The sequence below is a fragment of the Scyliorhinus canicula genome, chromosome 1 (genome assembly GCF_902713615.1).
Source record: "Scyliorhinus canicula chromosome 1, sScyCan1.1, whole genome shotgun sequence".
In the NCBI taxonomy this organism is placed as follows: Eukaryota; Metazoa; Chordata; class Chondrichthyes; order Carcharhiniformes; family Scyliorhinidae; genus Scyliorhinus; species Scyliorhinus canicula.
The window spans coordinates 24,851,566-24,877,869 of record NC_052146.1 but is presented as its reverse complement, the minus strand read 5'-3'; the positions used below and the strand labels follow the sequence as shown (position 1 = coordinate 24,877,869).

Genomic DNA, 26,304 nt, shown 5'->3' with positions numbered 1-26,304 from the left:
AGATAAGGCTGAGGCATTCGCAACAATCTTCAGCCAGAAATGCCGAGTGGATGATCCATCTCGGTCTCCTCCGGAGCTCCCAGCATCACAGATGTCAGTCCAATACGATTCACTCCACGTAATACCATGAAACAGCTGAAGGCACTGGATACTGCAACGGCAATGGGCTTTGACAATATTCCGGCAATAGTACTGAAGACTTGTGATCCAGAGCTTGCCGCACCCCTACCCTAACTTCCAATACAGCTACAACACTGCCATCTACCTGGCAATGTGAGAAAGTGCCCATAAGAAACAGGAGAAATCCAACCCAGCCAATTACCGCCCTATCAGTCTACTCTCCATCAGCAAAGTGATGCAAGAAGCCATCAACAGCTCTATCAAGAAGCACTTAGTCAGCAATACCTGTTCATGGGTGCTCAGTTTGGATTCCATCAGGATCACTCGGTTCCTGACCTCATTACAGCCTTGGTTCAAACATGGACAGAAGAGCTGAATGCCAGAGGTGAGGTGAGAGTGACTGCCCCTGACATCAAGACAGAATTTGACTGAGTATGACATCAAGGAGCCCTAGCTAAATTGGAGTCAATGGAAATCAGGGGGAAAACTCTCCACAGTTGGAGTCATACCTGTCACAAAGGGTGGTGGTTGTGGTGATTGGAGGTCAATCATCTCAGTTCCAGGACATCACTGCAGGAGTTCCTCAGGGTAATGTCTGTCCTAGGCCCAACCATCTTCAGCTTCTTCATCAATGACATGCCTTCCATCATAAGGTCAGAAGTGGGGATGCTTGCAGATGACTGCACAATGTTCAGCGCCAATTGTGACTCCTCAGATAATGAAACAGTCCATGTCCAAATGCAGCAAGACCTTGACAATATCCAGGCTTGGGCTAACAAGTGACAAGTTACATTCCCACCACACAATGCCAGGTGATGACCATATTCTATAAGAAAGAATGTATGCATCGCCCCTTGACATTCAATGGCATTACCATCATTGAATCTCTGCAATCAACAGCCTGGGGGTTACCATTGATCAGAAACTGAACTGGACTAGCCATATTAATACTGTGGCTACCAGGGCAGTTCAAAGGCTAGGAATCCACGGTGCAAAATTCACCTCTTGACCCCCCCCCCCCCCCCCCCCCCCTCCAAAGCCTGTCCACTATCTACAAGGCATAAGTCAGGAGTATAATACCATGTGTACTATCTACAAGATGCACTGCAGTAACTCACCAAGGTCTCCACTTGCCTAGATGAGTGCAGCTCCAACAACACTCAAGATGCGCGACACCATCCAGGACAAAGCAGCCTGATTGATTGTCCCTCTTTCCACAAACATTAAAATACTCCCCACCGACGAACAGTGGCAGCTATGTGTACCATGTGTACCATCTACAAGATGCACTGCAGTAACTTACCAAGGTTCCATAGACAGCATCTTGCAAACCCACAACCACGATCATCTGGAATGACAAGAGCAGCAGAAACCTGGGAACCCCACCACCTGGAGGTTCCCCTCCAAGTCACTCCCAAACCTGACTTGGAAATATATCACCGTTCCTTCACTGCCACTGGGGCAAAATCCTGGAACTCCCTCACTACACCTCAAGGACTGCAGCAGTTCAAGAAAGCAACTCACCATCTTATGAAGGGCAACTAGGGATGGGCAATAAATGCTGGCCTAAACAGTGACGCCCAACATCCCATAAATTAATTTTAAAATCTCTGTGATTTTGAGCTGAGGAGACAGAAAACAGTCATGGATGGTTTCCACTACTGACTGCATTTCAATAAGTTCTGCGGAAAAGTGATCATTCAGGGGTTGTCTGATGGGCAGGATCAGACTTGGCTGGGATTAGCTGAAAAATGACCAGTTGAACTGGAATCTGCTGAGCTCTAACGGCAGATCGCAGATCTGAAACTTTTCTCTCTAACAAGGTGCTGCCGAACCTTTTGATTATTTCTGCCATTTTCGGTTTTTAATTTCTGATTTCCAGCATTCACAGTATTTTGCTTTCGTACTGGAACATGCTGATGATTGTGCAGCTGTAGTCAGTACTTCCGTGAGACAAGGAAAGTAAAATAGAAAAAACTGGAAATAATATAAAGCTTGTGTTCCCAAACTGGGGTCTGTAGGAGACTCCCAGTGAGGCCGTGGCATGACAGGCACATTTGAAAAAAGCTGCAGAGCTGCTCGTCCAATCAGAAGCTGGCTTTCATTGGAAGAAACGTGGACTGAGGAGTGTTGAGAAGAGTGGGCTTACTCGAAATGGACTTCAGGAGACCTCCTGTGGCGGCCATGGTGTGAGTGGTCGCACACAGGGCAGCTCCTGCTTGAAGCACAGAAAAGAGCTCTTTTTACCTGAAATTGGGTAGGACTTCGACACAAAGGTGCAGTTGAAGGTCGGAGGTGTAGTCCCCCCCCCCCCCCCCCCAAAACCCCCCACCCACCCCACCCCCGGGGGAATGGTATGTCTGCTGGCTACTAAACCAGGCAAAAGGTGAAAGACCTGGCCAAGGAGTTGGAAGGGACCTATGGCGCAGAAGCCAGTGTAAGGATGACGGAGGGGATAGGGCTAGTGCAAGTCGGAAAGCCCCAGATGGAACAGTTGATGGCTTTCATCAAGGAAGACTTCCACCAGCAAAGAAAGGAGATGCAGGAGACGGCTCAAAGGCCGTCAAAGGGGCTGTGGCACCCCTGAAGGCTTTGATGGAGAGGGTGGAGAAATGTTTGGAGGTGCAGGGATCGCAGATCCAAAAGATTGAGAGGGTGATGTTAGATCATAGCGATCGGGTGGTGGCATTCGAGATAGAGGTGGGGCTCTTAGGATACGTTTGCAAGACGTTGAGAGCAAAGGTGGAGGAGCAGGAAAATAGATCGAGAAGGCAGAATCTGCGGCTAGTGGGCCTGCCTGAAGGAGTGGAAGGTGTGAGTGTCACGAGGTACATTTTGAGGGTGCTGGCGGGACTGGTGGTGGACGGGGTGCTGGATAAGGCCTCTGAAGTGGAAAGAGCACACAGGTCTCTGAGGCAGAAGCGGGCGAGCCGCCGCAGGCGTTGATCATGAGACTCCATAAGTTCATGGAGAAAGAGAAGATTTTGCAGTGGGTCAGGGACAAGTGCAACTGTGAATGGGAGGGGAACAAGGTCCAAATATACCAGACATTGGAGCCAAACTGGCCAAGCGGCATGCAGGGTTCAACAAAGCCAAGGCTGTGCTATATTGACGGCGGATTAAGTTTACGATGCTCTACCCGGCGAAACTATGAGTGACGTATAAAGGTCAGGAATAGTATTTTGAGACCCTAGAAGCAGCCAATGACATTATTAAGGAGCATAAACTGGGGGAGAACTGAATTGAACAATTCTGAGATACAGAGGTGCTGGCACTTTGAAATAATTGGGAATACGGGTAGAGTGGGGGGTTTACATTTCCTCCAATATGGAGGGTTTGTTTTCTTGTTTTTTATTTACTGTTGGGTTGACAAAGTGTAGCAGGGGTGAAACATTTATACAGGAATGGCTGCTCCCATCCCACAGCTGTTGCCTGGGGCTGTGTGTGCTTTTTTTCCTGTTTGTTTATTCTTGGGGATGGTGACCTGTGTATCATGATGAGTCTTTGTTTGGGTGGAGGAGGGTAAGGTCAGCAGGGAGCCTTCTTCACGGAGAAGAGATGTGAAGGCAGGGAGGGGGGAGGTCAGTGGGAGAAGCCTTTGGACTGGGGCTGCCACGCTGGCAAGTAATGCTGGTCAACGGAGAGGTGGTCGTTGGGGGGGCGGGGGGGGGCGCAATATGGAGGGTGACGTGACGAGGCAAGGTGGGAGAAGAAACATGGTCGGGCGGAGAAAGAGTCATCTTGGATGGACCAGGTATGGGGTGAAATTGACGGGGTGGGGTGAAATTGACGGGGCTAGAGCCAAAAGGGCAGGATGACAGAAGGTAGAGAGGAATGGAGGCGTACGCCCCGGGGCAGCACGGTAGCATTGTGGATAGCACAATCGCTTCACAGCTCCAGGGTCCCAGGTTCGATTCCGGCTTGGGTCACTGTCTGTGTGGAGTCTGCACATCCTCCCCGTGTGTGCGTGGGTTTCCTCCGGGTGCTCCGGTTTCCTCCCACAGTCCAAAGATATGCAGGTTAGGTGGATTGGCCATGATAAATTGCCCTTAGTGTCCAAAATTGCCCTTAGTGTTGGGTGGGGTTACTGGGTTATGGGGATAGGGTGGAGGTGTTAACCTTGGGTAGGGTGCTCTTTCCAGGAGCCGGTGCAGACTCGATGAGCCGAATGGCCTCCTGCTGCACTGTAAATTCTATGTATCTATCTTTGTAAGGCTGATGACGTGGAATGTGTGAGGGCTCAATGGAATGGTTAAAAAATCTTGGGTTTTTGCGCATCTCAGGAGTTTGAAAGCGGAGGTGGTCTTTCTGCAGGAGATGAACCTCCTTGAGAAGAACCAGGTTAGGCTAAGGAAGGGGTGGGTGGGTCAGGTTTTCCACTTGCCGTTTGATTCAAAATCGCGGGAGGTGGAATCTTGGTGAGCAAAAAAACAGGGATTGTGAGTGCGAGGGAAGTGAGAGACCCAGGTGGCAGATATGTGATTGTGAGTGATGTATTAGAAGAAATGCCGGTGGTGTTGGTGAATGAGTATGCATCGAATTGGGATGATGTAGGTTTTATGACGGGGTTGCTGGCAGCATCCCCGATTTGGCCACGCACCAGTTGATTATGGGAGGAGATTTTAACCATGTCCTAGAGCTGAGGATGGATAAGTTGAGCCCCAGGTCAATGGGTAGGATACAAATGGCAAAGGAGCTGGGTGGGTTTATGGAAAGGATGGGTATGGTGGACCCGTGGCACTTCAAGAATCTAGGGGGAAGGGAGTATTCCTTCTTTTCGCATGTTTACAGGGTAGATTCCAGAATTGACATTTTTGTGGTGAGCCGGGAGATTTTGGTTGGGGTGGAGAGGGCAGAGTAAGTGGGGATAGTAATCTTGGACCGTACGCCCATTGGCCAGAGATTCGTCTTAGATTGATATGGGAGCAGAGGCAGAGGTGGAGGCTCATTTAGGGGTTGTTGGCAAATAGAAGGTTTCGTGACAAAGTGCGGGCTGTGATTCAAGATTATGTGGAATTGAACCAAAACGGGAGGTGCCAGCAGCCACCTTTTACGAAGCACTAAAAGCTGTGGTCTGAGAGGAGATTATCTCGTTCAATTCTCATGCAGATAGGAAAAGGAAGAAGGAATATGAACGGCTAATGAACCAGAGGTAGATGGGGAGTACTTGGGGGTGCCCACCATGGAGGGATTGGCAAGGAGGAAAAAAATACAGGGACTATTTGATAGGCTGACAACAGGGAGGGCGGTAGGACAAGTGTGTAGGGCAAGAGGGCTACAGTACAAATACGGAGAGAAGACGAGTCGAATGCTAACGTATCAACAAAGGAGGCAGACAGCGTCCAGGGAAATATTGAAGACACAAACTGGGGTAGGGGATGTGGTGTCAGAGCCAGGGAGATAAATGAGGCGTTTAGGGGTTATTATGAGGAGCTGTACAGGGCGGCCCCGGGGGGGTGAAGAAGGGGACATGGGACAGTTCTTAGATAAACTGGAGTTTCCACAGCTGGAGAAAGAGAAGAGGCAGGCGCTAGAGATCCCCTTGGGCTGAGGGAGGTTTCGACAGTGTAAGGGGTATGAAGTCGGGGAAGGCTCCAGGGTCCGATGGCTATCCGGCAGACTTTTATGATGGACCTGGCACCACATTTCTTGGGGGCGTTTTTAAAAATAAATTTAGAGTACCCAATTCATTTTTTCTGGCTGGGCGACTTATATAACTTTCTTCGGCTGGAAAAAATCAAATAGAGGTTCAGCGGAGGGTTTCGAGACAGGTGGGGGATGTTCGTGATCGTGTCCGAGGAGTTGTTTACTGCGAGGGGGTGGAGGGGAAGGTGAAAAATGGAAATAATTTGTACAAAATGAATAGTTGTTTGGTGGAAAGCTTGGTTCCTGAATTGTTCATGTGTTGTAACTTTTTATAAACGCTTGTAATAAAACACAAAAAAAAAGAAATGGAATTCAGAGCAGACGCCGGAGCATGGGGTGGGGCTCCAGCGCAGGCCTCGGAATCTGGGAGGCTATCCAGCACGGGTCTCTGAGCTGGGGAGAGGGGCATGGAGCGGGAGAAAAGAGGGGTGAGTGTGTGTGCGAGTGTGCGTATGAAAGAGAGTGGGCGGGGAGAGTGTGTGCAAGAGTGGGAGGGGGTGATAGTGTGTGAGTGGAGGGGGTTGTTGTGCAAGAGTGGAGGAGGTTAGTGTGAAAGAGTGGGGGGGGTTAGTGTGTGACAGTGGGGGTGTTAGTGTCCGAGAGTGAGAGGATGAGTGTGTGCGTGTAAGTGGGAGACGCGAGAGGTGTGTGCATGAGAGAGAGAATATATATCCATACACACACGTATGTGTGTTTGAGAGAGAGAGGGAGAGAGACGTGTATGTGTGTGTGTGTGTTGCATGCGTCCGATATGAGCATCAGCTTTCCAGCATCACTCCTCTTATTAAAATTGACAAATGTCTTAATTTTTTTTAACATGAGAACATTTTAGATTATCCACAAGTGGGTACTATTTCCAGGGGCAATGTTAAGGAGCCAGGGAAGAGTGGTCTGGCCAGGGGTTAATGCGAGGGGCCCATGTAGCTGATGAATGTATTTCTGACTGTGTGCCTCTTTCCAATTCCTAATATTTGCATAGATATAGCTGGAAAAGACTTGTTTACATTTGATTTCTGTGTTTGCATTTACTTCGCTGCAAATAAGCGGCGTTGACATTCTGAGAATACTGGGGGTTCCCTGATGCACTTAGGAGGTCACTTAGGGGTTGCACAGCTTGAAAAGTTTGGGAAATACTGCTACGAAGAAAGAAAAGAGAATGAAGCCCAGTATTTATTACAGAGAGGACGTGATACTATGAGTTAACATTCTAATGATGACAGGATGGGAGTTGCAGTTTACAATTTCTTTCAGACAACCACAACAACAGGCAAGTTATGAATCAACAGCACAGGCAGCAGCACTTATGGGGAAAAAAAACGAAACGTGTGTTTTAACAACATGATTGAACAGGTCACAAACTCTACATTTCTTCACATGCATCACATACTTGTCAACAAGACAGACTACATTTTCAGACTTTTATCTCAATTTACCAACAAAAAAAGCCTTGCATATTTCAGGCAAACCTTTCCTCAATGGAGGAACTACGACCAGAACTGAGTTATGATGGACTTCTGCCCACAGACCATGATCCTTGCCTTGGTCCATTTTACAGCGCTGAAGCCAATTGAGGTTCCCAGATAGGCGGGCCTGATAATGCTGCTCAATGAGAAATGGGCCAATGGGTTGGAGAACTGCAGGCAAATAGTAAAATCTTGCAACGGATAGGTAAAGAAAATCAATACAACTATTTTGCTTGCTTCACTGTTGAACCAAATATATCACCCTGATGTCAGCCTTTCAATTATAATCCTTCCCTATTATGCATAACCTTAAATTTGCTTTGTCCCTCCCTCATTTCAGATTTTGCACTCTCAAATAATGGACAAATCATTTATTTTTAATTCTCTTATCTCTGAAAGACATTGGGTGGGATTCTGGGTTGGCCAACAGCGAAATTGGGAAGGGCGAGAATCGTTTCCGATTGCAAAATCGCGGCAGGCGCCAATTTGACCCTAAATCGCAATTCTCCGTCAACTTGACAGCGGCATCAATGTATTCCTGAATGAACGTACAATAGACACCGTTTGCATGTCATTAGCGGGCCTGACCCAGTATTCTCCAGGCCTCCACGATTCTCCACTGAATAAAAAGACTTTTAAGAAACTCGTTGGACCCCCTCGCTTTCTCAACTAGCGACGATGATGAATTGGAGCTGTCGGCATGCTGCTTGTTCGGCTGAGCTACCTCTCTGAATTATTTTTTTTAAGAAGTGTGAACTACGGTGCAGAGTTTGTTTCTGTGGTGTTTCTTTTTCCGGAACCTGTAATGTCATGGAAGACGAGTGCCGGGCCACGGTTTTGCTGCCGGCTTGGGAAGTGTGTCCGCTGGGAGTGGTCTGGAGTCTGAAGTGTCTGGCAGTACCGGATGCAGTATCTTCTGAGAGACATCTGGTGATGCTCGTGCAGCATTTCGTCCATTTCTGTCTGCCGTTGTTTCGCAAAGCTGGCAGAATGGTCCGCTGGGGAGTCTGTTCTCGAGTTTGGCGCCACCCTTTGGAATGTCATTCTGATCGTGAGTGTGTTTGAAAGACTGTTCTGCGACTGCTCGGACTGTGGGATTTGCAACAGTGCTATTGTGCCTGCGAGCTGACATTGTTGTTTGACAGCTCCCTGGGCATTTTCGTCGGCGCTTTATTTTTAGATTAAATTTAGAGTGCCCGATCCTTTTTAAATTAAGGGGCATCAGGGAGTTATGGGATGTTGAGGTGAACGTTGTCCGATTTTCCCCCCACCTGACCCCTCTGTGGCTGGAAGGCATGCCGTGCCAATTGGGTTGATGGGTCCGATGCCATGGTGCACGCCGTCCCCGGGTTCGGCTGTTGGAAGCTTCACCCCGTGTGACTGGTAAAGGTGTCAGGCTGGACGTAATAATTGGTGGGGTACCCGCCGGCCCGTCTTGCTTCCGATTGGTGATGCCTTATCCAAACCGGTCTGTTTTTTTTGTTTTGTGTTTGTTGCCAGGCTGCCGAGGATTTTGCATCCGTTTCGTCCTCTCCTCCTCAATGATCGTCCTTGGGGGGGTTTTCAGACTTTGGAGGTAGAGGGGTATAATAATAACCTGCGCTGGACTCATCTAGCTGGGGACGATTGGTTTCCCATGCTCATTGGACTGAGGTTAACCCAGCACTAGTATAAAAGGCCAGCAGCTGTAGAGACAGCTTAAAAAGGAGCGAGGACCCGGTGAAATGTAACCGGGCCCTGCTGTTGCTGAATAAAAAGACTTTTAAGAAACTCTTCGGACCCCCCCCCCCCCCCCCCCGCCAAGGGATGGTGTCCTGGCACGGACCGCCATTACGGTGGCCATCTTACTGCGCACCAACTGACCAACCATCTTGGTCCATGGTTCTGCAGAATGACACTGGCCATGCGGGTGCTCTGCTCTGCTCCCCCCCCCCCCCCAAACCCGGCAGCCACCCACCAGGGCAACATCCACTGTAGCCCGTGGCGAGGGCAGTGCCAGCCAATTGTCCCCTGTCAGGGACGGGCACCACCGAGGCCAGGTGTGCAGTGGGGGGGGGGGGGGGGGGGGGGGAATCCCACAGTGCCAATCGGGGCCATCATGTAGCCTGGAGGACCTGGTTGGGCACGGGGATATGCACCATGCAAACATGTCGACGTTTCACCCTCTGGCAGTCAAGGGATATTGGAATACAACCAGCAATGGTGGCCTACCTGCTGGTCGCAGCTCTAGGGGATGCCCAACGGCTGTACAAGCGGGCGCTGCTCAAGGAGGGAGTGGACAATCTCCGTTTAGGACTGCGCCACATCACACTGCGACTGTACCACCACCTTCTGAGTTTGTGCCACATCAGCCAGTCACTGCGCTATCTCCCTTTGTGTCTGCGCCACGTTAGCCCGCGCCTGGGCAATACCACTGACATTCCCAGCCATGGCCTGCTGTGACTGGGCCACGCTCAGGTGCGCTGCTGAAATTTCCAGGTGGCTCTGGGACATGGTCACATGTGAAGCGGCAACCCTGTCCTGGGCCTTAGCCAACGCCTGCACAGAATGCCCCACACCTTGGACATGCTGATCCATAGCCAAATCATGACCACCAATGCCTCCATCGCCGGCGCCACCCTTGCAGTATGGCCTGGGTAGCACGCCTTGTCGGCACCTCCTCCTGCTGCTACACACGGCTGGACTCAGGCTTTGGGATTCAATCCCTTCATCTTTGGGGCCTCGTTCAAGTGCCAGTTGGTACTGGTCCCCACAAACGGGAACCAGACGGAATGGCCCTCGTGGGGATCTCCAAGGGGTTTGGAGGCCCCCAGCTGCAGGGTGGTGCCCTGGCAGTGCCACCTGGCTGTCAGCCTGGCGCTGCCAAAGTGCCCAGGCAGCACTACCAACTGACGGGGGCACTCCCAGGGTGCCAGGTTGGCACTGCCATGGTGGGTTTGTATCACATCAGCCAGTGATTAGGCCGGGGTTGGCCAGTGTGGGTGTTGGGGGGGCAGGAGGACTCTTCCATGTTGCGTTCAGGCTGGTGGGAGGACTTTGTTTCTGGGTTTTGGAGATTGGGATGCCATTTAAAAATGCCGATCTCTCGCTTACAACAGGGAGTTCCGACGAGCAGAGCTCTCCATAGTACAAAAACGGGCCTATGTGCAGCCTCAGCCTGGTGTTTCCCATTTAGGCCTCTTATTCAAAGCGATTCATGTTGAACGGCCATGTGTTTCTTGGCACTTCCAGTGCTGGGAAACACACGGCAAAACGCGGTGCTGGTTACTTTGTTCCCTTTTGGGAAGATCGCGCCGCAAATGTGGGCTAAACCTGTGAGAAACTCCCCCGGTCCCAAAAAGGTGACTAAATGTGGTTAGATAGTGGTGGGAAACTTGCTGACAGAGCAGACGGGAAACTCCCAGCACCCCCCCCCCCCCCTCCCCCAGTGTGGAGTTGTTGACGTTGGGTAGGGTGCTCTTTCCAAGAGCTGGTGCAGACTCAATGGGCCGAATGGCCTCCTTCTGCACTGTAAATTCTATGAAATAACAGGTCCGTTAAAAAAACCTCCAGTCCACTTATTCTTGAGAATCCAATTTTTTGACTGTGGAGAAAAGAATCAGCAATAGTTCTTGCCACATCAATTCTTCATTAATTAAACTCAAGTTGACACAACAAAGAAATCAATTCCATATTTAGGCATCAATCTGGCGTGCGAATAATGGAACTGTTGGAAGTTCTGAACTCAGGATATGAATCACAGGACAACAGACTCTACACTTCCTGTGACTGCTTTCATGCTCTATTACTGCCAGTAGATGTCATCGGAACTTAGCATGCTAAAAGATTACATCATCTCCACACTCTCCAACTCCATCATCAAAGAGAACAAAATGAATTGTATGGAACTCCAGCACATTTTTTTATCTGGGTTATCAGTTTATCTGGCTGCCGCCAACAATATGTTTTCTACTCTGAAGGAAAATGGAACTGAAACAACAGAGCGTGAGGAGTTCAGGGAAAAGTCAGTCGACTTTTATGAAGTGTTCTATTTGTTAGTCGGTCTATGCACAGATAACAGTCAACCTCCTCATCAAGTTGTCAGTAGAAATCTTGCATTTTCAACGAAGTGCCATTGATACCAGACATTTTGGGTAATAAACTAAGTAATCAACATTAATGGATTTCAGATTTCCCGTTACAACACATTGGGCGTGATTCTCCAGAAAGATTTTGCGCGATTATCCGTAAAGGTTTCTAATTGTGGTAGCAAGCGGGAATTGCCACAAGTTTCAAGTCGCTGGACCTGGTGAGGCCGGCAACGCTATTCAACATTAATTAGTCCACTTAATGAGGCCTCACAGGCTTCAGGCCGTAAATGAAGGCTCACCAGCCAGCTGATTAGGACCGTGCTCGCCCCCCCCCCCCGGCTAACAAGGTCAAGCAGCACTTTAACAGCACTTGCACAACCTACCCCATGGCGCGGAGACCACCGGCCCCAAGGTTGGGGAGAACATGCAGACTCGGCACAGATAGTGATCCAAGCCGGGAATCCAACCTGGGACCCTGGCGCTGTGAAGCAACAGTGCTAACCACTGTGCTACCGTGCCGCCATATTATACATCTTTTGCCATATCTTTGCCCACTGACTTAACCTGTCTATATCATTTTGTGGCCTCCTTATGTCCTCTTCAAACTTATTTTCCTACATATCTTTGTGTCATCAGAAAATTCAGCAACCATCCCTCCAAGCCCTTCAAAGACATTTATATAAACTGTAAAAAGTTGAGGTCCCAGAACTGATTCCTGTGGCGCACCACTCGTTACATCTTGCCAACATGAAAAAGTCCCATTTATGTCTACTCTGCTTCCTGTTAGACAACCAATCTTCTATCCATGCCAATATGATACCCCCTAAAAAATTTTCATAATAACCTTTGATGCAGCACTTTATCAAATACCTTGGAGTCAGAGAGTTTTTGCCTTCTGGAAATCTGAGCATCGTACATCCACCGGTTTCCCATTATCCACAGCACGTTAATTCCTCAAAGAACTCCAATAAGCTGGTTAAACATGATTTCCCTTTAACAAAATAATGTTGACTCTGCTTGACTACCCTGAGCTTATCCAAGTGCTCTTCTATAACTTCTTCAATAACTTCTAACTGTTTTCCTTTGTCAGGGCAACCTAGGCTGTCCTATGTCTGATTTTGGAAGGCTTCAGACATTCGATCCAAAAGCATTTCTCTTTTTAGTTAAAATTAAGAGTCATTCCATTTAATAACCTAGCATAGTCCAATAATTTAAAGACAAAAGCATTTCTCTCTCTAGTTAAAACTAAAAACCATTCCATGTTTGATATCCTAGAATAGTCCAATAATTTAAAGACAAGTAATAATTTAGGAATTTCCAAGTGGAATCGCTACAGTCTCGCATATAGTCAGTTAAACTCCATGATGCATTCTTCTATGAAAGAACCATCTATTTTTTTTAATTTATCAAAGTCCGACCAAGCCTCATAGGCATTCAATTTGTCATCTTTAAATAAGTTTTATCCATGGATTTTAAGAGAATGTCCAAACCTTCTTCACTGTCCAGATCTAGTTCCACAAAAACTTTACAGCTGATCTTGCTCTTGGTAGGAAGTGAAAATGTCAGAGCTATCCTTTACTTTCTATTCAGTAGCAAGGTAACATGTGCCCATGCATTGGCTTTATTTTTCCATGAATCAAAAGCTTGTTTCACAAAACAGTGGGGGAAAATCATATCCTGCCACATTATATCTGGTTTCAGTCATCTTTCTTCAAAGAGTTGCCAATTACAGTCTTGTCTCAAAAACAATAACTCCAATTCTCACCTTCTGTCTGAAAGTAAATCTAGTCTCCAATCTTCACTTTCAGTCAATCATCCTCTGCTACTAATATCAGAGGAATATCAGAGGAAACACCCAAGCTTGGTTGCGAAGCAGACACTGAGACAAGAATGCTTTGGTAGCGACTGTTTGTTCCCCACCGCAGAGCTTACTTCTCCACACTAACACATCCTCCCCAGTGCTGGCTGACTCTTTATATTGTTATGCCCAATTTGTGAAACTGCCCATTTCATGAATGGATATTGATAGGACATTGTGTGGATCATGAAATAGGCAGTTTAAAACCCCATTTCATGAAATGGCCAGTGCTATGTATGACTTTTAAAATCATATTTATGGAATTGTTGCTCATGCCTGTTGCAGTGTACAAGCTTAACATCATGTACTAAGTTGCTCAATAACAACATGAACAAATGCAAGTTTGTCTACAAAGGCACAAATAGTGGTTGGTGAAGGGTGTAAAATTTAACATAAGTTTCAAAAAGCCAATTCATATCTGCCAATGAAAATATGATGACATTCACAGCTCTTATAAATCAGTGTACAAGCACAGAAATCTATACTAACTAGTATAATCCCTGCAAACACCAAAGGTAGGTAAGACCTCCGATTGTCAACGACTTGAATGAACATGGACAAGTGGACTTCGACCTAGTTGACATGCAGATAATGAAGGACAGAAGTTATTATTTCATACGGCACTATATGGAGTTGGATTGTTTGGGCATAATACTGGATGAAACATAAAATGGCAGTGAACTAAATCAAGGAGATTATACATTTTTGAACAAAATTTGACTTTTTCATTCACAAATGTTGGCCATTTCATGAACTGGGCAAGTTTTCCAATGCCCATTTCATGAAGTGGGGGGGGTAGTGGCATAGTGGTATTGTAACTAGACTGCTAATCAAAAGGCCCAGGTTTGAATCTCAGCAGAGCATATGGTGAAATTTGAATTCAATGAAAATCTAATGACCATGAAATCATTGCAGATTGTCATAAAAGCCTATCTGGTTCAGTAATGTCCTTTAGGGAAGATAAATTGCCACTTATATCCGGACTGTCCTTCATGATACTCCAGATCCACATCAATAAAGTTGACTCCTAAATGGCCTCTGAAATGGTCTCAGTTCAAGGGTAATTAGGGATGGGCAACAAATGCCGGCTAGCCAGCAGTGCCCATAACCCATGAATAAATAATTTTTAAAATTAACTAAGTGGTCAAACTGCCTGTTTCATGAACAATGCAGGTAGGCTGCCCATTTCAAGAAATGGGCAATCTGACTGATCATTTTATGAAATGGGTAGTTTCACAAATTGGGTGCAACAAATACACATCTGATGACAATTGCCCTGTTCAGCTTATTATTGCAAGGTATTTAACCTTTAAGGCAACTGCAAGGTATTTAATATCCATCAACAGAACCTATTAGACAACCCCAGGATAATAGTGTGGAATTCAGCGGTAGTAATAACATTGAATGTCATGGGGAAATGGTTAGATTCTGTGACAGGTTTGTTAACAGGCAGTGCAATTTACAATTTACATGTACAATTTACCATTTATGCTAGTCAATCTCAAGTGGCATTGCATACAGTATATCAGAGAACATAGTAATTATTTTACCAGTCTTTGATATGTTTGTGTTTCTATTTTATAGAATCATAGAATTTACAGTGCAGAAGGAGGCCATTTAGACCATAGAGTCTGCACCGGCTCTTGGAAAGAGCACCCCTACCCAAGCCCACACCTCCACCCTATTCACATAACCCAGTAACCCCACCCAACACTAAGGGCAATTTTGGACACGATGGGCAATTTAGCATGGACAATCCACCTAACCTGCACATCTTTAGACTGTGGGAGGAAACCGGAGCACCCGGAAGAAACCCACACACACACGGGGAGAACGTGCAGACTCCGCACAGACAGTGACCCAAGCCGGGAATCGAACCTCGGACCCTGGAGCTGTGAAGTAATTGTGCTAACCATCATGCTACCGTGCTGGCCTTTTCTCTGACTATTTTCTCTTGTTTCTGACTCTCTGGAAAAGGGTGGAAAAGAGGGAGCAGGAGGAAGAGGAGGGGTAGGAGGAAGAGAAGAGAAGTAGGGGGACAAGAACTGGGTACAGTTGGTGAAAAGCAAACATGTCTGACACTGGAATTTACAGGTGAAACATATTCGCTGAAAATTCCAGGCATCACCAAGATAGCACAGACAACTGAGAAAATTTCTCTAAGGACACTTGATTACATGATTATACATAATTAAACCATAACTAATGTGTACATAGGAATTTATCATGGAAAAAAGTTACATTAAAGTGTAACAAAAAAGTGTGACAAATAAAATCAATTGAGAACGGAAATGCATGTAGTTGGATAATTTTCAAATAAATGATTTTAAAAACATTTAAATTGCAGGAGAGCAATCAAATTGAGATCTGTATCCCTCATTTGTTGCTGACCATGGTAATATTCCGGAGGAAAACCTTGACATAAGTAGTATGTGCACCTCTGGTGCAGTTGTGTTTGAACAAGTTTGAGTGATTTATTTGTGATTATTTTTGATGAAGAGAGAACTGCATGTGAACCATTTTAACAGAGTCACCTCTACCAAATGAAACATGCACACAGATGTAAAATTGTATTCTGTTACATACCATACCCATGACTCCGAGGTCAAGCACAGTCTACATACCAGTATTTACATTTCAACATAACAAAGAAAATAGGCTGATGTTATCTGAAGTCCTTGGTGAAGGCAGCAGAGAAGTATCTCCTTAACTAGAAAATCTAGTATATATTCAGCAAATGCAATACTTTATTGCCAGATTTCTGCAGATTATATTTTTCCTGTTACATACTGGAGCTCATTAAAAATTAGCTACATTTATCAGGTGATCCAAGATACTAAGCGGCCAATCAAAGGCACAGCAATAAGGTGTGTGCTGAACTTCCCCTTAAAATTATGCATTTCCAAGTAATATTTTGACAACAACTTACAATAAATACTGCAGTTAAAGCAGCTTCTGATAAAATCAAATAATAGCATTCACAACAGAGCTATATGTGATTAAGCACTCTGCAAGTCTACCAACTCTTAATGAGAGTTTACAAATCACTTCCTTTCTGGCAACTAGCATATGCCATTTAAACTAAAAATTTTAAACAACACACATACTTGGAGAATCAAAAACCATACAGAATCTTAAATCTACTCGACTTTGATTTTCTCTGGCTTAGCTGAAAGCTGCATGCCTATATTTTTACCAAAATTTTAGCTTACTGTCCAAATAATCTTGAATTAAATCTGGTGTTTCTACATATATCAATCATCTTACGCTTCTTGCCTAGAATGTGCAATTTTAACTTTTTAAAAGGCATGAGGTTTGCATTAAATTTTGAGTGAGACCAAATAAGAATTCTCAGCTCTACGATAAATAATATTTCCTCGGATTTAAAGAATGAGAATGGTTGGAGGGTGGGTTGGTGGTGGGGGGGCATGGGAGATGCAGGGATAGGAATCATGTTTACGAGCAATTATTATAGTAATTTGGTTCTATTTATACAACCTTAATCCTCTACAACTTTACTGGAATTGTTCAGTGTTCTTTTAACACTACAACTGTGCTTTTTGTGGGAACCCCCCACCCCCAACCTCTTTTATTCCACTACTGGTGCCTGTACCACGAGCTCAAAGTTCTGAATTTCCTTCTTTAACACCTCCACCTCTTGACACCTCCTTTCTCTTTGAAAACTTCCTTTAATATTAATCTATTTAATCAAACTTTTGGTCACTCCTCTTGATGTTTCATTCTTTGGCTTGGTGCCCATTTTTGTATTACAGCTCTGTGAAGTACCTTGGAACTTTTAACTTCAACAGTGCTTTAGAAATGCAAGTTGTTCTTTTTGAACCAATCACATAGTACAATTTATGTTGGGGGGTTGGAATTGTAAAACTGTTAGTTCATAGTTCATACTTTTGGGGTGGTTTGTTTTTAAAAACAATCATCAAGATGGTTAAAAACCTGCACAACACATAGAAGTGAAACTAGATAATTTATTATTTTAATAAAACACTCACTCGTCTTTGAAGAACATTCTCCTTGTGTTTTGTGCATAGGTCCTTGCTTGGCCATGTTGTTTGTGGTGCGATGTCCAGATGATATGTGCTGGCTGTTCTTTCACTTTGTGGTGCTCTACTATGCACTATCATGTCAATTGGCTTCTCTGCAAGGGATGCAGCTGAAGAAATAGAAAGATCACTGGTTAACATAGTAGACTAGGAGCTTAGAAACACAATCATAAATTGCTTAGGTTAGCTCATGAAAAATGAAAATTGCTTATTGTCACGAGTAGGCTTCAATGAAATTACTGTGAAAAGCCCCTAGTCGCCACATTCCGGCGCCTGTCTGGGGAGGCTGGTACGGGAATCGAACCGTGCTGCTGGCCTGCTTGGTCTGCTTTAAAAGCCAGCGATTTAGCTCAGTGAGCTAAACCAGCCCCTGAATCAATAAACAGAAAACACAACATAATACTGATGGGTAATAGTTATATATCAGAGCAATACCATCGGCTGATGTAATGTAACATGTTACACAATGTCACCGGACTGTTTTGCGGGCTTCTGTGGAGTTCACCATTGTACCCGGTTTTTGCAGAATCCTGTAAAATAAACCCCTTGTACTACTTTATATGAACCCAGCATGTGCCACCTCTGATTCTGTCTCTTTGCTGCTACAACAAAGAACCTAACAAAAGAAAAACTGGCGACGAGATCTAGGACGTAACAGAAAAAACAGGAGGAAAGTAACTTTCCACAATGATTTTGTGAGCCAGAAGAAGGACACATTGTTGGAGATCCAGGCTTCGGAGGTGAGGTTGGGATAAATATTGTCAACTTCCAAGGTGAAATCATCATTGTGGCAGGTAAAAACAACTTGCCAGTAATTACTGGGACACCGTATAGTTTGTAGTAGGGCATCGGCGAAATCCCCGGTCGATTGCGACAGTCACTAGTGCAAATAAAAAGGTTTTTAAAATAGAAAAAAAGCTATCAGACAACTGCGAGTTACTGGGGACTTCCTTCAAACGGAGTAAGTATACTTACTGTTGTAGTGGGTACAGCTGCGGAGACCATGAACGAAGCACTGAATCGGGCCATGGGAACACAAACCTATGGGGCTACCGACTCTGCCACTACCCAGGAATCAATAGCGGGGTACAGAAACAGCTAGTCTGCTTGTGAGCCTTGAATTTGTCTGCGATAAACAGAAAGGCAATAAATGGCAGGGAAGACAGAACAGAGAACTGCAATCTAAAAATGGCGGGAAGAAAAGGCACCATAGACGTGGTTCATGAGGCGGAGGAAACATGGAGCTCTTAAGAGGAAAGGTTCCAGTTGTTCCTTCAAGCCAATCAGACACCAGCAGACCTTTCTATGACCTTTCTCAGCTGAGTTGGGAGGACAACATTACAATAATAATCTTTATTAGTGTTACAAGTAGGTTTACATTAACACTGCAATGAAGTTACTGTGAAAATCCCCCAGTCATCCAATTCACCAAACAAGCATGTCTTTCGGGACTTGTGGGAGGAGACCAGGGCACCCGGAGGAAACCCACACAGACACGGGGAGAACGTGCAGACTCCACACAGTGACCCAAGCCAGAAATTGAACCCGGGACCCTGGCACTGTGAAGCACCAGTGCTAACCACTGTGCTATTGTGTTGCTACAGAATATAGTACACGCAGCTAAAACCTGGAGACAAGTCATATGATGAGTTAATGACCGTCTTGCAAGAACATTTCTCTCACTGTCGACTATTAATAGCTAAAAGATTCCACTTTCACCGTCATGCACAGGAGGAAGGGGAAAACATTTCATAATTTGTTGCATTACTGCGAAAGCTAGAAAAGTACTACAAAATTGGCCAGACTGTGAATGATACACTTTGCGACCGATTAGTTTGCATCCTCAGGAATTAAGCCATCCAAAGGAAATTGTTGACTGAAGGTGTATTAAAACTCTAAACTCTGCAATAGAAATCGCATAGTCTATGGAACTTGCTGTGAGAGAAGCTTCGCTGATTGGAGTTCGAGCTAAAGTCCATAAGATAGAATTTGTGAGAATCAGGTCCACCAAGAACCTACCATGTCATCGCTGTAACCAAGTGGGACATATGGCTGAAGATTGCTGGGGCAAGGAGAACAAATGCAAAATTGTGGTAAAGTTGGTCACATTACCAGGCATGTTTATCTTGCCAATCTTAGATCAGTACAAAAAAACAGTATCAAGGAAATACTTGGTACTGCAAAATCTACTGGGTGAATTCACCAGTTAAATGAACCAACTGAAGACTCACCGAATACCAAAATATCAAGTCAGCTTAAAGAATGTAAGGATTGGATTGGATTTGTTTATTGTCACGTGTACCGAGGTACCATGAAAAGGATTTTTCTGCGCGCAGCTCAAACAGGGCGCTGCAATATCACTTATACCTGAATCAATATGCCTTCAGAAATTGAAGTATCTGCCATTGCAACCATCTGATGTGGTCTTGAGAGCATATACTGAGGAGGTTGTACTGCTGAAGGGCTTCATCAAGGTGACTGCAGAAGTTAACGAGCAAAAAGTGGGGTTGCCTTTTCATATTGTTCAAGGACGTTTTTCAGCATTGTTTGGGAGATCTTGGTTAAGGAAGATTAAACTTTTTTTTTTCTTTTAAATCTATTTGGGAATTCAGATCAGAGGGGATGGAAGTTAAGGCAGTTGCATGCTCCTCCTGTAGGATGTGGGAGGTAAGGGATACTGCTAGTGTCCCCACTGACTCCACCTGCGGGAAGTGCACCCAACTCCAGCTCCTCGGAGATCACGTTAGGGAACTGGAGCTGGATGAACTTCGGATCATATGGGAGGCAGAAGGGTGATAGAGAGGAGTTACAGGGAGGTAGCCACACCCAAGGTTCAGGACAAGAATAGCTGGGTTACGGTCAGGGGAAGGATAGGGAACAGGCAATGGTTCCAAGTAGGTATTAAGGGAGCCCAGTGATGCAGTCCACGGTGAAAATATGGAATCAGCTGAGGAGGCATTTTAGGATGGAAGGGATGTCCGTGCTAACGCCGCTGTGCGGGATTCATGAGTTTAAGCCGGGGGGATGGATAGTGTATGTAGGAGGTGCAGGGAAGTGGGTCAAGGTGAGGGATTTGTATTTGGAGGAAGGGTTCGCCAGTCTGGAGGAGCTAAGGGAGAGGTAGAACTGCCGAGGGGTAGTGAGTTCAGGTATCTACAGGTTAGGGACTTTGCACAAAAGGTCCGGAGGAGGTTCCCTAGGTTGCCAGGATACACCCTGCAGGAGCGACTGCTGCTTCCAGATGTGGAAGGGGAGGAGAAAATTTGGAGATATATATATAAGTGGTTGGGGGAACAGGGAGGTGAGCGGCTGGTGAAGATCAAGGAGAAACGGGAAGCAGAGTTGGGAGAGAGATCAACTGGGGAGGATGGAGTGAGGCACTGCGAAGGGTAAACCGGACCTCCTCTTGTGCAAGGATGAGCCTGATACAGTTTAAGGTGGTGCACAGAGTTCATATGACTCGGGTGAGAATGAGTGGGTTCTTCCAGGGGGTAGCAGATGAGTGTGAGAGGTGTGGGCGGGAGCCAGCGAATCACGCGCACATGTTTTGGGGTTGCGAAAAATTGGGAAGATTCTGGGCGGGAGAGTTCACGGTCTGAGCCACAGTGGTGTAGCAGGAGGTGGACCCGGACCCTTTGGTGGCGATATTTGGGGATTCAGAGAAGCCGGAGCTCATGGAGAGGAGGAAGGACAATGTCGTGACCTTCGCCTCTCTGATTGCACGGCGGAGAATTTTGCTGGAGTGGCTGTCGGCATCGCCATCGGGGGTAGCGGCTTGTTTGGGTGACTTCCTGTGGTTGGAGAAGATAAAGTATGAGTTAAGGGGCTCAACAGGGGAGTTCGAGAAAAGGTGGGGAGTGTTTGTGACCATGTTTAGGAGCTGTTCGTCGCAGGGGGTGGGGGGAGGGTAAAAAAGGGGAAAAATATGTACAGACTGTATAGTTGATTGTTGGGAAGTTTATTTCCTGGGGTGTTTATTTGCTATAACCTGCTTTTTAGCTTACTGCCTAACTCCCTGAACTCCTTCTGCAGGATCTCATCACTCTTCCCGCCTATGTCGATAGTACCTATGTGTACAACAACCTCTGGCTGTTCACCCTCCCCCTTCAGGATGTCCTTTCTCCGTTCAGAGACATCCTTGACCCTGGCAACATACCATCCTGGAGTCTCTTTCATATCCACAGAAGTGCCTATCTGTGCCCCTTACTATAGAGTCCCCCATAACTATCGCTCTCCTGCACTTTGCCCTCCCCTGCTGAGCAACAGAGCCAATTGTGGTGCCACTAACATTCGACTTGCCTTCTCCCCATGTTTGTACTGCACCCGTCTTGCCCTACGCAGCTGTCCTACCGCCCTCCCCGTTATCAGCCTATCAAATTGCCCCTGTAATTTTTTCTTCCTTGCCAATTCCTCCATGGTGGTCACCCTTGGTAGATACTCCCTATCTACCTCCACTATCTTGATCATTAGTCACTCATATTCCTTCCTCCTTTTCCTACCCACATGTGCCTTGAACGAGGTAATCTCCCCTCAGACCACTGCTATTAGCGCTTCCCAAAATGTGGCTGCCAACACCTCACCGTTCTGGTTCAATTCTACATAACTTTAATCACAGCCTACACTTTGTCACAAAACCCTATATCTGCCAACAACCCCAAATCGAGCCTCTACCCCGGCCTCTGTTCCTATCCCAACCTAAACTGAATCTCCAGCAAGTAGGGCGCAGCGAGATTACTATCCCCGCGTAATCTGCCCCATCCAACCCGACCAAAATCTCCCAGCTCACCACATGAAAGTCAATTCTGGAATATACCCTGTACACATGTGGAAAGAAGGACACTCCCTTCCACCTGGGCTCTTGAAGCACCACGGGACCACTATACGTATCTTTTCCATAAACCTGCCCAGCTCCTTTGGCATTCATATCCTATCCATTGACCTGGGGCTCGATCTATCTACCCTCGGTTCCATCACATAATTAAAATCTCCTCCCATAATCAACTGGCGTGTGGCCAAGTCCGAGATTACTGCCAGCAACCCCCTCATATAACCGACATCATTCCAATTCCGTGTATACACATTCACCAACACCACCGGCGTCCCTTCTAATACCCCAGTCACAATAACCTACCTCTTACCTGGATCCCTCACTTCCTTCGCGCTGACAAACCCCATTTTCTTACTCACCAAAATTGCCACACCCTGCGACTTTGAATCAAACCCTGAGTAGAAAACCTAACCCATCCCTCCCTTCCTTACCCTAACCTGGTTCTTCATGCAGAGGTACGCCTCCTGCAGAAAGACCACCTCCGCTTTCAAGCTTTTAAGGTGTGTAAAGACCCGACATCTTTTGACTGACCCATTGAGCCTTTTGCACATTACACATTATCAGCCTTACCGGGGGCTTACGCCTCCAATCCCCGATATCATCTGCCTTCCTCCCCTTTTGTCTCGACACCTGTTAATCTGACTCTATACCTGGCCCATCCAAGATGGCTCCTTTCTCCGCCCCTGATCATGTTTCTTCTCCAACCTCGCCCAGCCCCCCCAACCTCCCCACCTCATTCCCTCTACCCCTCTATGGCCACCTCTCTCGGCTTCTCCCCAACCTCACTTCGTTCACCAGCATTACCTGCCAGTGTGAAAGCTCGTGCCCAAAGGCTTCTCCCACTAACCCCCCACCCTCACCTCTCTGCTCTGTGAAGAAAGTTCCCGCTGACCTCCCCCATCCAAACAAAGACTCATCTCGAACCACCGGTCATCACCCCCAAGAACAAACAAACAGAAAAAGAAATACAGCCCCAAGCCACAGGAGAGGGGATGGGGACAGCAATCCCCTTACAAACGTTTCACCCCTGCTATCCTTTGTCAACCCAACAATAAAATAAAGAAAAAAAAAACCTCCACAACGGAGGAAAAGAAAAACCCCCACTCCCTCCAACCCTCACTCTACCCGCATTCCCAATTACTTCAAAGTGCCAGCACTCAGTCTTTCAGAATTGTTGAGTTCTGTTCTTCCCCAGTTTATGCTCCTTGATAAAGTCATTGGCTGCTATTCTGGGGTATCAAAATGGTATTCCCGGCCTTCATACGTTACCAAACCTTCGCCGGGTAGAGCACCCCAAACCTGATCTGCCGTCGATATAGCACCACCTTGGCTTTGTTGAACCCCACACGCTATTTTGCCAGCTTAGCTCCAAAGCCCTGGTATATTCATACCTTGTTCCCCTCCCATTCACAGTTGTGCTTCTTGCTGGCCCACTGCAGAATCTTCTCTTTCTCCACGAACGTATGTAGCCTCATGCTAACCGCCCGTGAGGGCTCCCCAGCTCTAGGCTTCTGCCTCAGAGAACTGTGCGCTCTGTCCACTTCAGGGGCCTTATCCAACACCCCCGGCAGCATCCTTGTAACGTACCTCATGGTACACGCACCTTCCACTCCTTCAGGTAGGCCCACTATCCGAAGATTCTGCCTTCTCTAACTATTTTCCTGCTCCTCCACCTTTGCTCTCAATGTCTTGCAAACTTCTCCCAAGAGCCCCACATCCCCCTCCAATGCCACCACCCGATCACTGTGGTCCGACATTACCCTCTCAATTTCTTGGGTCTGCGACCCCTGTGCCTCCAAACATTTCTCCATCCTCTCCATCGAGCCCTTCAGGGGTGCCACAGTCGCTTCGATGGCCTTCGAAAGATCCTCCTGCATCTCTTTCCTCTACTGGCGGAACTCTTCCTTGATAATGCCCATCGACTTAGGGGGACACGGTAGCACAGTTGCTTCACAGCTCCGGGTCCCAGGTTCAAGTCCCGGCTTGGGTCACTGTCTGTGCAGGGTCTGCACGCTCTCCCCGTGTCTGCGTCAGTTTCCTCTAGGTGCTCCGGTTTCCTCTTACAGTCTAAAGATGTGCAGATTAGGTGGTTAGGTGGATTGGCCATGCTAAATTGCCGTTAGTGTCCAAAAAGTTTGGGTGGGGTTATTGGATTATGGGAATATGGTGGGAGTGTGGGTTTAGGTAGGGCGCTCTTTCCAAAAGGGCCGGTGAAGACTCGATGGGCTGAATGGCCTCCTTCTATACTGTAAATTATATGACTGAGGATGAAGGGTAAGTATGTCAAGTTTCAGGAACCTTGGATAACGAGAGATATTATGATCCTAGTCAAAAAGAAAAAGGAAGCATTTGTCAAAGCTTGAAAGCTGGGAACACGCAAAGTGTGGAATACAAGGAAAGTAGAAAGAAACTTAAGAAAGGATTCAGGAGGGCTAAAAGGGGTCATGAAAAGTCATTGGCCAGCAGGATTAAGGGAACTCCCAAGGCAAGGTAATCTATGTGTGGAGCCAGAGAAAATGGGCGAGGCACGAAATGAATACTTTGCATCAGTATTCACCAAAGAGAAGGAATTGGTGGATGTTGAGTCTGGAGAAGGGTGTGTAGATAGCCTGGGTCACATTGAGATCCAAAAAGCCGAGGTGTTGGGCGTCTTGAAAAATATTAAGGTAGATAAGTCCCCAGGGCCTGATGGGATCTACCCCAGAATACTGAAGGAGGCTCGAGAGGAAATTGCTGAGGCCTTAACAGGAATCTTTGGATCCTCACTGTCTTCAGGTGATGTCCCAGAGGACTGGAGAATAGCCAATGTTGTTCCTTTTTTAAAGAAGCGTAACGTAGTAAGGATAATCCAGGGAACTACAGGCCGGTGAGCCTTACGTCAGTGGTAGGGAAATTACTGGAGAGAATTCTTCGAGACAGGATCTACTCCCATTTGGAAGCAAATGGACGTATTAGTGAGAGGCAGCATGGTTTTGTGAAGGGGAGATCGTGTCTCACTAACTTGATAGAGTTTTTCGAAGAGGTCACAAAGATGACTGATGCAGGTAGAGCAGTGGATGTTGTCTATATGGACTTCAGTAAGGCCTTTGACAAGGTCCCTCATGGTAGACTGGTACAAAAGGTGAAGTCACATGGGATCAGGGGTGAACTGGCAAGGTAGATACAGAACTGGCTAGGTCATAGAAGGCAGAGAGTAGCAATGGAAGGATGCTTTTCTGATTGGAGGGTTGTGACTAGTGGTGTTCCGCAGGGATCAGTGCTGGGACCTTTGCTGTTCGTAGTATAGATAAATGATTTGGAGGAAAATGTAACTGGTCTGATTAGTAAGTTTGAAGATGACCACAAAGGTTGGTGGAATTGCAGATAGCGATGAGGACTGTCAGAGGATACAGCAGGATTTAGATCGTTTGGAAACTTGGGCGGAGAGGTGGCAGATGGAGTTTAATCCGGACAAATGTAAGTTAATGCATTTTGGAAGGTCTAATGCAGGTAGGGAATATACAGTCAATGGTAGAACCCTCAAGAGTATTGAAAGTCAGAGAGATCTAGGTGTACAGGTCCACAGGTCACTGAAAGGGTAAACACAGGTGGAGAAGGTAGTCAAGAAGGCATTTGGCATGCTTGCCTTCATTGGCCGGGGCATTGAGTATAAGAATTGGCAAGTCATGTTGCAGCAGTATAGAACCTTAGTTAGGCCACACTTGGGAGTATAGTGTTCAATTCTGGTCGCCACACTACCAGAAGGATGTGGAGGCTGTAGAGAGGGTGCAGAAGAGATTTACCAGGATGTTGCCTGGTATGGAGGGCATTAGCTATGAGGAGCGTTTGAATAAACTCGGTTTGTTCTCACTAGAACGACGGAGGTTGTGGGGCGACCTGATAGAGGTCGACAAAATTATGAGGGGCATAGACAGAGTGGATCGTCAGAGGCTTTTCCCCAGGGTAGAGGTCAATTACTAGGGGGCATAGGATTAAGGTGCGAGGGGCAAGGATTAGAGTAGATGTACGAGGCAAGTTTTTTTACACAGAGGGTAGTGGGTGCCTGGAACTCGCTGCCGGAGGAGGTGGTGGAAGCAGGGACGATAGTGACATTTAAGGGGCATCTTGACAAATACATGAATAGGATGGGAATAGAGTGATACGGACCCTGGAAGTGTAAAAGATTGTAGTTTAGTCGGGCAGCATGGTCTGCACGGGCTTGGAGGGCCGAAGGGCCTTTCCTGTGCTGTACGTTTCTTTGTTCTTTGTTTGTTCTTTT

The 26,304-nt window shown here is 46.6% G+C and overlaps 1 protein-coding gene across 3 annotated transcripts in view; it reads right to left on the bottom strand.

Annotated features, from left to right (window-relative positions):
• smtnb (smoothelin b) overlaps positions 1-26,304 on the bottom strand; it is a 563,126-nt gene that overhangs the window by 360,880 nt on the left and 175,942 nt on the right. For all 3 annotated transcript variants that reach the window (XR_005457667.1, XM_038774843.1, XM_038774931.1), the window contains exon 5: positions 17,168-17,328. Coding sequence is in view for 2 of the 3 variants with exons in the window: in XM_038774843.1 (XP_038630771.1) it covers positions 17,168-17,328 (161 nt within the window). In the remaining variant the exon portion in view is untranslated. The remainder of the gene's footprint in view (positions 1-17,167; positions 17,329-26,304) is intronic.